Source organism: Prionailurus viverrinus, chromosome B2 (assembly GCF_022837055.1).
Source record: "Prionailurus viverrinus isolate Anna chromosome B2, UM_Priviv_1.0, whole genome shotgun sequence".
Lineage (NCBI taxonomy): Eukaryota > Metazoa > Chordata > Mammalia > Carnivora > Felidae > Prionailurus > Prionailurus viverrinus.
In genome coordinates, this window is record NC_062565.1 from 130,752,703 (window position 1) to 130,766,340 (window position 13,638).

The following is a 13,638-nucleotide window of genomic DNA, read 5'->3' on the forward strand; positions in this document are numbered from 1 at the left end:
TGCTAAACGAAAGAGCACTTTTTAACGAGTGTTTTTGAGGTTCATGAATATTATAAAACCAAACAAAACAGAAGCCTCATTACCTCAAGTTACTGTTTTAATTCTGGTTTCACACTTCTTCTCGCCTGTGTCTTGGGCTAGAAATTGCTTAAAAAGCTGTGGACATTCCAACAGATGGGGAAGGAGTGAGATAAAATGCCAAGAATGTAGCTGTCAACAAAATCCTGGGAGGTAGTTGTGTACTTTGGAGTCTTATTGTCTGAAATCCAGAGTTACCAAGCTTCAGATTTCCTCCGTCCCTAGCTCAGGGGCCAGGCTGGGAGATGGGGTGCTTCGTTGGTTAAAGGAGTTGTTTTTATGACCTTGCACTCCTTCTCTGTGACCCACCGACAGGTGTTATCCGTCTCAGATGTGTACAAATAATGCCTTTGAGCAGAGATGGTCAGTGTAGACATTTTGGCCCTTCCAAACTCGGATATTTGATCCTTTGGTTTTCAAAACTACCATATTATTCATTTTCTATTTGTTTCAGAATTTTGTGAGTGTAAATAAGGATGTAGTTTAGGACTTAACAGTTTATTTTGTGTCTATGAAATAATGACAGTGAATTTAGAAGTTTACTAGTATTTTAAAATGTTTTCTATTGCTTCAAAAGAGCCGAGGTCACCCGAAGAAGTGAGGACATTAGAAATTACCCAATGTGAACACATATATAATATTCAGAATATATATCATATATAACATATATGTGTGTATTCTGTAAGTGAATGGAGATGGATAAAAAAATTAAATACTCATTACATTAGAAACTCAGAAGTGCATAAGTTGAGTGATTTTTTTTAATGGGGAGAGAAATAATTTTCATGTAAGCTCGTGCACTTTCTTTGGATTTTTTCTTGTATGATCGATTTAAAGATGAGCAGACTCTGGGTGCTTTTTCAAAGCGCAGGAAACACCTGCCACAGATAGACTGAGACAATAATTTCTTTCCGGGGGAAAGGGGAGGCATTGGAGGGTGGAGCAGAGCTCCCCATCTCCCACAGCTACCTGCACGCAAGTGCTAGCTAGAATTGCTCTTACTAACCCATTAATGCCCCCACAGGGTGGGGGGTTCTGTGAGAGGCTGCTGCTGCCAGGCCTTTCTAAAGTTCGGGCCTTCCCTCATTTACTGGGTTTCCTTCTGCTGAGCTGAATTCAGGAGATCTAGTAGCTCTTTCAAGCAGTTACTTTTAAGAACAAGGATTAATGTTGGCATTAGTTAAAAATATTAAGCTGAGTCATGCCAGCATTCACTCTCTCTGAACTTGGAAGTGGTAACTCTTCATGGCTTAATTTTGGTAATAAAGCACTTGGTTTTGTAGATCTTAGTAATAACAGCTAGGCTTTATTGCATGCCTGCTCTGTACCAGGCCCTGTCCAAACACTGTCTCTGTTTTTCTAGAGGCAAGGTAGTTGTTATTATTCGTATTTTAGAGATGAGCTGCTGAGGCTCAAAGAAAAGAAGTGAGTTTCTCAAGACCTTGTGGCTGGTAAGGGGCCGACCTTGGTATTTTCACTTTCATCTTCTTATCATGGGTCACACACTGCTTCTCTTAGAATTCGGTGTGGCCAGGATTACGTGAAGGGTTTTTAGTAGGGAAAACAGATTTTCAAATGCCTGTCTGTTCCTTTGTTACTGTTGGGATGATCAATTGGTCTTCATGGCTTGTCTGTTTCTGTTTCGTTCCTCTTTTTTCTCATGTTAAAGTGTGTGAGAGAGAAGGAACAAGTGTGTGTGAATTGTGTGTCCTCCCTGTGGGTCTGTGTGTATCTGGGAGAGGGAGGAAGGAAGGGGGTTGATGCCACTTCTCACAAGCGCAGGACTGAGGCTGCTCGCTTCAGTCAAGGCTGGTTGTGATGAAAACCTCCATGGAGTGGAACGCTTCCACGTAAATTTCAAAAATCCCTGGCCCAGAAGACTGTCAGTTTTTTATTTTTATTAATTTCTTAATGTTTATTTCTTTTTGAGAGAGAGCGAGTGGGGGAGGGGCAGAGAGAGAGGGAGACACAGAATCCGAAGCAGGTTCCAGGCTCCCAGCTGTCAGCACAGGGGCTGACGCGGGGCTCGAACCCATGAACCGCAAGATCGTGACCTGAGCCAAAGTCAGACGCTCAATCGACTGAGCCACCCAGGCGCCCCTATCAGTTTTTTAAATTCAAAACTGGAGTTACTGAGTTGCCCAGTTATACAGCAGTAATGCTGCTTTGAATTCTTAAGTTTAGAATGGCGAGTAACAGTGCAAGAAGTGGCAACACATTAAATGGACAGTTAAAAGAAAGGCTTTTATGAACTCTGTATGTGTGTTTGTAGCTTCTCTCTTTTTTCACTTTTATCTTTTTTAGATATTTGTAAAAAGTTTATTTTGAGAGAGAGAAAGAGAGCGCGAGTGGGGGTAGGGGCAGAGAAAGAGGTCAGAGAGAGAGAACCCCAAGCAGGCTCCGTGTGCTCAGCGCAGAGCCCAGCATGGGGCCCAAACCCACAAACTGTGAGATCGTGACCTGAACTGTAACCAAGAGTCAGAGGCTCAACTGATTGAGCCACCTAGGCGCCCTGCACTTTTATCGTTTTGCATCCTGCCTCCCCCTGCCCGGGACATGTCTTACCAAGTAGTCCTGTATGGTAAGATCTTAGGGCGTGGAGCAAATGCAGAAGAGAGAGGTAATTGATCAAAATAATATGGAAGAGCAAGAGTGCATGAGCCTGTGAGAACAGGCTAGTGACAGGCTGAAGAACAGAGGGAAAGCATGCTTGAGGAAGTGCACAGCATAACTGAAAGAGTTTACAAAGAAGCCGTACTTGGAAGCATGTGTGGGGTGCAGAGTGTCAGTAGAGGGGGAGGCTGAAAGGCCTAAACAACAAGTGCTTTCTGCTCCCTGTCTTCATCGGAGGAGGGCCCTGCAAATTGGAAAGGTGACCATTCTTGAGGGGGCATTAGCGCCTAGATCAGGAGTTAGATGGGAAAACTACCCAGATCCTTCAGATGCCTAAATCAACATCCCGAGTAATGTGGGGATTTTACTCATGGTCTCAAGGCCACATTGTGCATCTTGTGAGAAAGTACCAGAAGAATGGAGATGATGCATGTCTTACTTAAGGGGGAATGTTATTTTCTAGAAGGCAAAGACCTGAAGTAAGCTTGGTGTCCGTTCCTGGCAGAGCTGCGGATAAACGGCAAACCAGAGATCTTCCACGTGCTTAGGAAGGAATGTGGTGGTCACCAGGAGTCATCATGGACACCACCGAGAACGCTTGCCCAGACTGATTTACTTTTTTTTTATTTTTTTTAAAAAATTTTTTTTTTTCAACGTTTATTTATTTTTGGGACAGAGAGAGACAGAGCATGAACGGGGGAGGGGCAGAGAGAGAGGGAGACACAGAATCGGAAACAGGCTCCAGGCTCTGAGCCATCAGCCCAGAGCCTGACGCGGGGCTCGAACTCCCGGACCGCGAGATCGTGACCTGGCTGAAGTCGGACGCTTAACCGACTGCGCCACCCAGGCGCCCCCAGACTGATTTACTTTAATTACTGCTTTCCTTTATTTATTTTTTGGAGGAGGGATGCTAGATTATCAGATACACAGATTCATAATCTTACATTTCATGTACGCTCGTTCGGTTCAAATAATGGCTCACAAACTCATTTTTGGCAAGTGTTGACTTCATCGCTAAAATACCTGAGAAATCTCTTCCGAACCTGTAAGAAGGAGGTGGCAAGCTAGTTAGATGCTAGTGTTACATAGATTCCCATATTTTGAAAACTAACCCAAAACTTTGTTGAATAATGAATGACATGGGTCTTCGTGAGGAAATGCTCAGGTAGGCACTATCACTGGCCTTATTTTTCGCCAGGAAAAAACCCAAAACCCAACAACAAAAAATTCCCAAAGAAAAAGGACACCCCTGCTGTCAGATTTGCTGACAAGAGACAGGGGGAATAGCTGACAGCAAAGTGGAGAGACTAAAACTTCAAATCACTTTGTTGGCTTTTTATGATTACATTGTTAGCTATAATTGTTAGCATAACTAGGCAAAATTTAATATTTGTAAATATCAGTCTTGAATTTATTACAGCAGTCATTTAAGCAATCGATATGAGATAGGGGAAATGTAATTTAGAGGTAGTTATGGGAATTTTGGAGTTTTAGCTAACCATAAATAATAATTGTGACTAATATATCTATAAACAAACAAATAAAAAAAAGAAAAAAAACCCCACAACCTATAATAAGAAAAGTAAAACTGAAACAACTTTAGGTGGCATTTTATCAGTGGAATAGCCATACGTGAAACAGCAGGTTCTATCTTGACCATTCACTCCAGCATTATAAGGGGAAGGGTAGTTGGTTCTGTGTAGCATGTTGTAAGGACATTAAAAAATTGATTTAGTGTCCTGAGCATGTTGATGAGTATGGTGAGTGCCATACCTGGATCTCATGTTCTAGAGACATCATTGAAGGAATTTGGAATGCTTAGCACCAATAGGAGACTAAGGGAAGACACAGTGGCTGCCTTTAAATCGGAAGGTCATCTTTGAACAGGATTGTAAATGTATCTCCATCCTTAGGGCTGAACGAGAAGCAAAGAATTGACAGGACATAAGGGAACAAGTTCAGCTCCACATCAGGAAAGCTAACAAGTGAGCCTGGCCAGTGACAGAATGAGAGGCCATGGGAAGAAATGATCATAACTTTGCTCTCGTACCTGAGACCACACTGCACCTACCTGATTGCATTAATGGCCCAGTTCCAATGTTACCACCTCTGTTTCTCCCTGCAGCATGTTCTCTTTCTCACTTGTTTCTGATCCGCAGTACCATACACTGTAGGGATCTCATTGGGTGCCTAGGAAATATTGGGTGAAAGCCATGCAGCTGACCTGTGGACTCTCTTGGGTTCCTAAGTCACACAGTGCCCAGCATAGAACTAGAGCCATCGATTGTGTTCCCTCCACCATGCTATTGATTTCTTCCTGCTTTGAGTAGCTAGCTTTTAGAGAAAAGTTGTTCTAAATCATAGGAGAACAAAAGATTTTTTAGCTAATTACACCTAGAAAAGCATTTTTCCTGTATTTTGAATTTATAATCATTGATATTACTCATGTTTAAGCAAAGTAGCTTGGTTCACTAGAGAGTGTTTTGAAATCTTTAGAATGATCACCAAACTGTCATCTCTTGAGGATTCTAGTCAATCATGAAGATCATTATTTTCAAATTTGGAAGATTTAAAGAAAGAAATGCAATAAATGAAAATGATGCTATCAAAGTTTTGAAAGGTTGCCTTTCTTCCAGTAGCGATAGGTCTTGAGATGCAGCGGGTTGAATGTCACTGAGTAATATCCCCCTTTGTTATTGTGTTTCATTTAGGCTGATTTGAAAGTCATTGAGAAGTGGATGGATGGTGTCAAAGACTTCTTAATGAAAGAGCAGGCTGTCCAAGGAGATGCTGAAGGGCTACAGCGTGAGCTTGACCAGTGCTCTGTGAGTTTTGCTGATTTAGGGACTCTGCTGTAATAAATAACATTTTCTTCTTTGTTATTTGCTGTTATTAAAATTGCAAAAATATGACATGACAACAAACCTAGATAAAATGTCTTTCATCATAGACCTTTTTTTTTTTTAACTTTACAGTTATTAAAAGAATGACTGGTTATTTATATGTCCATGTTTTGGCTAGGGTTATCGAATTCTGCATAGAGAGAATGAGAGCAATTTTAATTCATTAGGAGCTGCTATTTTATGTTCTGATGACAATTTTAGTGTCATAATTACCAATTTTATATTGCTCTTATTGTGCCACCTGGTGAGGCTTAAAGAAAAACATATTTAACATGTGAAATTTACCAGTAATACTGCATGCAGTTTGTATTTGGTGAAATCATTAGGCTCCTCTGAATTAATTGAGAGGACCATTCCCTGCCGAGAGTCAAATATTTCCAATCTAATTTGGCAGCTGGCTATATGAAGTGCACAGGTGAAATGAATTTCTCAAGGTGCAGTATTGCTTAAGTAGTTAAAAGTCCTGACTCTCAAGTAGTCTGTTTTTATAGTATTTTCAGCGATGCAAGCAGACAAGTTATAGTTATGGCATCCACTTATATAGCAATGAACTCAACACTGGCTTGTTTTGTGTGTTCAGGCCTTTGTTAATGAAATAGAAACAATTGAATCATCTCTGAAAGACATGAAGGAAATAGAGGCCGACCTTCGAAGCTCTCCAGTTGCTGGAATCAAAACTTGGATACAGACAAAACTAGTTGACTGTCAAACCCAAGTGGAGAAATTCAGCAAGGAGGTAAGTTTTTCAACCTTGCTATCTGTGTTTAAGAGCCAGATAGCTTTTCTTCAGTGACTGAATTCATTTTATAGCCCATCCAGTTTGAGAAACAGTGGTCTAGAATAACTGGTGGCAGGTTGGGGCAAAAAATGGATTTTTCTTTTCATTAGGGGAGTGTACTAATTTTCTAGTTTGGCTGCTTGGTGGGAATGAGCTTGGGTGTTCAACAAAGACCTAGAAAGGCAGAGTAGCTGGAACAGAATGAAGAGAGGAATTAGCAGGTGGGTAAGATTTGAGGTCAGAATGCAGGTGGCATGAATAGTATATGGCCTTTGAAGCAAAGTTTTAAACTTTTATTTCAGGTATGATTTCACACAGAAAGCAGAGGGTCTTAAGCAGGGAAGTGATATTACCACGTGGATAATTTACTCTGGGAAAGCAAGAGTGAAAACAGATATTTAAGAGGTTATTGTTGTCTTGGCCCCTCAGACTAGAGAGATTGTGGTGGATGTCATGAGGAATGTTAGGTTTGGACTGTATTTTGAGAACAGAGATAAGAGTCTAGTAATGGATTAGATGTGTGATCTTGAAAAGGGAGTAGTCGGGAACAGCCGAGGGTCTGTGCAAAGCTTCCACTTTGTGTGGATTGTGCTGCTATTGGCTGAAATGGTGGAGACTTGAGGAGAAGAAGCTTTTGTGAGGGCAGGTGAAACAATGATTTCCATTCTGGCAGGGTTAAGTGTGAGATTGAGACATGTAGATGGGGCTGTTCAGCTCTTTCTGCTGGAAAGAGGAAAGAGCAAGGCCAAGGGTGCGGAGAAGGAAGGGTCAGCCAGAAGAGAAATGCCAAGAGCCTGTGAGGTCTTGGGGCCAGGTGGAGAAAGCTTTCCATGGTGCCCAGTACTGAGGATTTTTGAGCCCAAGGAGCACTGAAAGTCAGGCTTTTGATCTAACAAGATGGAGGCTTTAAATGACCTTGAGAAAAGTGGATCCAGTGGCATGGCAGGCCAGAAAGTCACATTGGGGAATGTTGAGCAGACAATGGGAAGTGAGCGATTGGGTCAAGTAGTAGCAACTTGGAGGAATTTTGCTATTTTTCTATTCGAGGGAGCAGAGAAATGAGGTGGGAGAGGGGACCTGGGGATCCAAGGAGGTATTTTTGTAATTTTAATTTTTATTATTTATTTATTTAAAGTTTATTTATCAAAAGAGAGAAAGAGAGAGTGAGAGAGAGAGCAGGGGAGTGGCAGAGAGAGGGAGAGAGAGAATACCAGGAAGGTTCTGCACTGTCTGTGCAGGGCTTGATTCCATGAACCGTGAGATCATGACCTGAGCCAAAGTCAAGAGTTGGATACTTAACCGACTGAGCCATGCAGGTGCCCCTATAATTTCTAGAAATAAGGGATGTTACAGGATATTTGCATGCCCAAAAAGAAGGACCTTGCTTGGAGAAGATAATTTCTGGAGTGAAGTCTGTCATGTGAGAAGGCCAAGAGCCCCTCTACCAGTGAGAGAATTGCTGTTGGATAGTTTCTCCATGGAAACGGAAGGAAGGCAACCTGGGTACAGTAGGAGATCGATGTAGTTTTATGATTGCTTCTGCTTTGCTAGTGAGGTTACACAAAGCTGAAGTGGGTGCAGAACGGGGGAAGTGGGAGCAGAAGGTGTGAATGCAGAAATGTTCCAGACAACCCTGTAGATGGTACCTATCTCTTCATGTGATATTTTTTGGTTAATGCTTATGTAGGAAAGACTTATATTTGCATCCTTGAATGTTTTGTTTTCATTGTTTTCCCCCAAATTCCTTACTCTGAATATGTCCAAACTTCAAGGAAGGTTTAGGTAGTGGTAGAGGGAGCAGCTGTGGGCCCATTCCTTAATTTGCCAGTTGTTAACCTTCTCCCACATTTGCTTTCTCTCTCTCCCTCACTCTCTTCACACATAACACACAAACAGGTCTTTTTCCCCCTAAAAATGGACTTTTGACAGGAATTTGAAACTATCATGACACTTCCTCCCTGAATACTTTAGCATGAATACTAAATACTAAATACTTCACTCGTGAATAAAGACAATCTTCTACAAAACCACAAAACCATTGCCACACTTAAGAAAGTAATTCCATACTGTCATCTCTTCTGGCCAGGTTCAAATTTCTCAAAGTGTGCTATAATCTGATGGTTCGTGCTTGCATTTATTGAGATTTGGAGGCAAGTAAATAAGGAAAATGGTTTGAGAGTGCCAGCAAGGAGGAAAGAAAGCAACAGCTAGATACGTACATACATATGTATAGACATAGATATTTAAACCTGTGCATCTATCTACATACATACATATGTGCATACAGATAGGACAACAAAGAAATAATTATGAATTACTGTTGATTCATTGTGCGAGAGTAAATGTGTGGGGAATTTTTAAGTGTCCTCAGCACGGAGGCAACCATGTGTTGTGTGAGTAATTATCTAAAGCAGTTCCAGAGTATTGTGTTTCATTGAGTAGTATAAAGGTGTAGATGTTTGGGGCAAATATAATGTGGCCAAATTTTTGTTTTGCTACGAAAGGATGGACATATGAAATCAACAAATAAAAACAGTCTGTCTCATCTGTTATGTCCATGATGCCATGAAATGAGGAACATTTTAATGCCAAAAGATAGTAAATAACCTCAGGATAATCAATTATAGTTTTGAGATTTTCTTTTCTTTTCTTTTTTTTTTTAAAGTTTATTCCAGTGTCTTTCTTTTTCTCATTTCTCTCTGGATCTGTGAGAACTATATAATTGTCCAGTGTCTGGAAACTACTAGTAAGGAGAATTTTCTGGAAGTGGAACCCAAGGAATCTGTATTTCTATGTATTTTTAAAAACAGCCGTCCCATGTAAAGTGCTAATCACCAAGACTTCGGAACCAGGGCTGTGTGTATGGCTGGCAGTAAGCTCCTCAAGTGCCATGTGGGGCAATGAAATCAAAGCTCCTGTTTGGCCCCACTTATTTATTTAAAAAATTCTTTTGAGTTTGTTTATTTTTGAGAGCATGAGAGAGTGTGAGCTGGGGAGGGGCAGAGAGAGAGAGAGAGAGAGAGAGACAGACAGACAGACAGAGACAGAGACACAGAATCCAAAGCAGGCTCCAGGCTCCGAGCTGTTAGCACAGAGCCCAATGTGGGGCTTGAACCCCTGAACTGTGAGGTCATGACCTGAGCCAAAGTCAGATGCTTAACCGACTGAGACACCCAGGCGCCCCTGTTTGGCCCCTTTCTATTTTTATGGCTCTGATCCTGCTTGGAGAGTGGGAACAGGAAAGCCTCTAAGGATTTTGCCTTTCTCTCATGAGAGCCATCCTGTTTCTACACTGGCTTTTGTTCACTATCAGCTTTGCAGCTGAGCAAGCCTGGCAAGGTGACTCTGAGGTTTGATTTGAGTCAGAGGAATATCGAATAATGAAGTGAACGCTGGGTAATCTCTGTGGGATGGTACCTTCTCCCACTGTGGACGTCAGTTTGTGGTTGGAGGGAGGACCTCTCAACATATTTTTATATGAAATATTTGGTTATCTGAAATATATAAGTTATTGAATGAGATACAGATCATACCTGTTTTTCTAATGTAACGTTTTCTGTGTCTGTGCAATATACAAGTATAGTAGATTATCAAAACCAAAATTTTGTACAGCAGTGTTTTATAGGAGAAAACCAATTCTTTGGTTGCTTCCAGGTTTTTTTTTTTCCATAATAAACAATGCTACAGTAAATTTCCTTAAAATATATGCTTTTATTGTTGCAGGTTAGATTCCTTCATTTGAGATTACTCTGTCAAAAGTTATACATTTTTAAAATTATAATAGATATTTCCAGGTTAGATTAATATCCAACATGTGGTGTAGAGTTATAATTATTATCATTATTGTTGTAATTCTTGTTTTCATTGTTGCTTATATTCTACAACATCAGCACAAAATGTATAAAGGATTTTATCTGAATGTGAAAACGAGGCTCTTTGTGGAAAGTTATCACTGTGTCCTTAGATATTGGAAACTAGAACTTGACATTTAATGTTTCAGCATTTGTTTATTTGGGTGAATGGCTTTTCCTTTCCAGATTGCTATTCAAAAAACTAGGTTGTCTGAAAGTCAGGAAAAAGCAGTGAACCTGAAGAAAGACTTGGCAGAGATGCAGGAATGGATGGCCCAGGCAGAAGAAGAATACCTGGAGAGGGATTTTGAGTACAAGTCACCAGAAGAGCTGGAGAGTGCAGTGGAAGAAATGAAGGTGAGTCTAGGCCGGTCAGTGCCCGTGTAAATAGGCTTCGTAGCTCCCCTTCTCCCTTACATACGAATGAATAAATGAATGAATGAATGAGTCTATCTATCTATCTATCTATCTATCTATCTATCTATCTATCTGTCTATCTATCTATCTATCTATCTATCATCTGTAAAACATGATATGTACATATAATCTTTCATAGTTGGATTTCAATTTGAAAAAAAAAAAAAGAAGGAAGGATAGCTACTATGACTCTAGTAGGGAAAGGAAGGCCACACTCCACTTGTTCACTTTCGCCCATGGGTTGAGTCCACGAAGGCCCCTGAGACAGTCTCTTCCATTAGAACTTCAGAGAGCCACAGAGGATGACTCAAAAATTTAGTTTTATTAGCTATGTTCACAGTGTTGTGCAATATCAGTGCTATCCCTTTCCAAAAGTTTTAAGGGAGAATCATTTTTTTTTTGTTAGGAACAAGAGTGACTTCCCAAATTGGTTGTGATTTATCTTCATTTCATCAAATGTATTCTTTCGGTTAGTACATGGGAAACACATGAATATCAAAATTTTGTTAGAGCAGGTAAGAGTAGCAGTAGGAGCATTGTTGAGGGATTTAATATCAGTTTGGTCCACGGGATAGATTTCCTATAAACTTAGATTCCTGTGTCATTAGTCTTGAACACTTTCTTTCTTCTTCTTTTTTTTGTATAGTAAAAGAACTGGGCATCATTCCCAAATTTCTAACATTGCTTCAAGTGTCCTTCAGTGATCACGCCAAAGGAGATAGAGTCTTAAAGGCTATTTTAAAAAAAAATAAGAGTAAGCCACACATTGACTGTTTTATGCCAAATTTAACTTGCCTAAAAGTATAACTAAAGCAAAAATCTCTGTGCAGATATTTTAAAAAAGGATTATATTTCATGAGTGCATTATTGAATATGAATCAAAGTAAATACAATAAGGGACTTTGACTGTTCTTGTATGTGGTTATTTTCACTGGAGCATCTTTTTTAGTGTACTTTTTTTGGAAAGCTTTTTAAATATTCAGTATATAAGATATTTTAAAGGTAGCCTACCAGGTTAAGAATGGTATTATTTATTTTCTTCACATTATTGGCATTGCAGTTCTGTGGTATTTCAAAGTCACTAGGGATGAAAGCTTAGAGAAATAAGTTTTTAACCCTTGATTGGGCAACGTTCCATCTATTTTTATTCTAACGACTGTTAGAATTTTAAAACCACTACATGTAATTAATTACTTTACTTGCAACTGAGGGAAATTTAAAACCATTTAGTAGTAAAGAAAGCTAAAAGGGGAAGTGAAAGGCATTTTAGGTTGATTTTCCTAAATGTGAGACTTCATCGCCAGCCCAGAGGGAGAGTCAGGAAAGAAGCTATTTCTAGATTAGATCCTCCTAGTATAACTTCTATCACTCTTGAAATGCTGTTAATTATCAGAAGCATAGATAAACCTCTGTTCCAGGAGAAAAGAAATATGTTTAAATTATTTTTAAATGGTACCTCTACTATGGTGCACCTTAGTTTTTGTGAAAATTTATTTATCTCACTCAGTTTAGTATGCTCAGACTTCCAGTGTTAAAATGAACTCACTTAGATTCTTATCATGGGCCCAGACTTTGAAAATACCTCCTGTTGGCAAACATAATTGAGCGTGACTTAGGTGTGTTAACATTGCTTTTTATTTTTATTTTTATTTTTATTTTTTATAAATCTTACAGTTAGCCTTATTTCAAAAGCACTCTCTGGAATGATTACCTAAATAATGTTCCAATTAGGTCGTTAGAATCATGTCGGCATTTTAATTTTGGTTTAGTTATGTTTGAAAAAGAAAAGAAATTGGTGACTGAGAAAGGGACACAGTTTCAAGTTCATCCTTTCTTGGAACAGAGGGCAAAAGAGGATGTGTTGCAGAAGGAGGTGAGAGTGAAGATCCTCAAGGACAATATCAAGTTACTAGCTGCAAAGGTGCCCTCTGGTGGCCAGGAACTGACATCTGAGCTTAAAGTTGTGCTGGAGAATTACCAACTTCTGTGTAACAGAATTCGAGGAAAGTGCCACACGCTAGAGGTATGTTAATCAGTGATGTTTTTGAGATCAAACTCTGTAATTTACTGACCATTTCCATATCTTGGAAAAAACTAAAAAGCTCTATTTTTCTTTTCCAATACGGGATCATAAAGGAAAAGTCATTCCTGGATAACAGTTGATAAAAAGGAAATTGGGATTAAAAAAAAGAAATAGGAAACCACGATCTGCCTTCAGTTAGTAGAAGGTTCTTGGGAAAGTTATTTCATATATTTAGACTTTCCTTTTTTTATATGTGACATCAAGGTTTTCATATTTCAGATGATCTGTAGGGTCTGTTCCAATTTCTAACATTCTAGAACAATGTACTGTGAGCCTTTCTTTTGTTTTGTTTGGCCTGGTCAGTACACAGAGATGAATTGAGGGTTTTTTTTTTTTAATTTCATTTCAACTGGGTGTCTGAAGTTAGAGAGTCACCTGACAGAAAGAAGAACTTGAATGTGCTGGTATTTTGCTGGACTATTTTATCCCTCTTGCCATTGGTTGAAAATGATTCTATTAATTTTTTTTTTTAATTTTTTTTTTCAACGTTTATTTATTTTTGGGACAGAGAGAGACAGAGCATGAACGGGGGAGGGGCAGAGAGAGAGGGAGACACAGAATCGGAAACAGGCTCCAGGCTCTGAGCCATCAGCCCAGAGCCTGACGCGGGGCTCGAACTCAGACCGCGAGATCGTGACCTGGCTGAAGTCGGACGCTTAACCGACTGCGCCACCCAGGCGCCCCTAATTTTTTTTTTTTAAATAAAATTAAGGTTTTGCTTGCTTGTTTTTATATCAGTGTGACTTTTCTTGCATTTTACTGAAAAGATGTAAGCGTTTTGATTTATAAAAATTAAATTTAACTTAAGCCTAAAACAAATGATTGTATTGTAGTAAATCCTAAAATGGTAAACAATCACAGCTGTGATATTTAAACTAAATTCACTCACCTCTTGCTTTTTCTGAATCCGTTTTG

The 13,638-nt window shown here is 39.6% G+C and overlaps 1 protein-coding gene across 5 annotated transcripts in view; it reads left to right on the forward strand.

The window, feature by feature from the left end:
• UTRN (utrophin) overlaps positions 1-13,638 on the forward strand; it is a 481,942-nt gene that overhangs the window by 130,166 nt on the left and 338,138 nt on the right. For all 5 annotated transcript variants that reach the window (XM_047859243.1, XM_047859241.1, XM_047859244.1 and 2 more), the window contains 4 exons: positions 5,403-5,516; positions 6,175-6,330; positions 10,410-10,580; positions 12,484-12,663. In XM_047859243.1, coding sequence (XP_047715199.1) covers positions 5,403-5,516; positions 6,175-6,330; positions 10,410-10,580; positions 12,484-12,663 — 621 coding nt within the window. The remainder of the gene's footprint in view (positions 1-5,402; positions 5,517-6,174; positions 6,331-10,409; positions 10,581-12,483; positions 12,664-13,638) is intronic.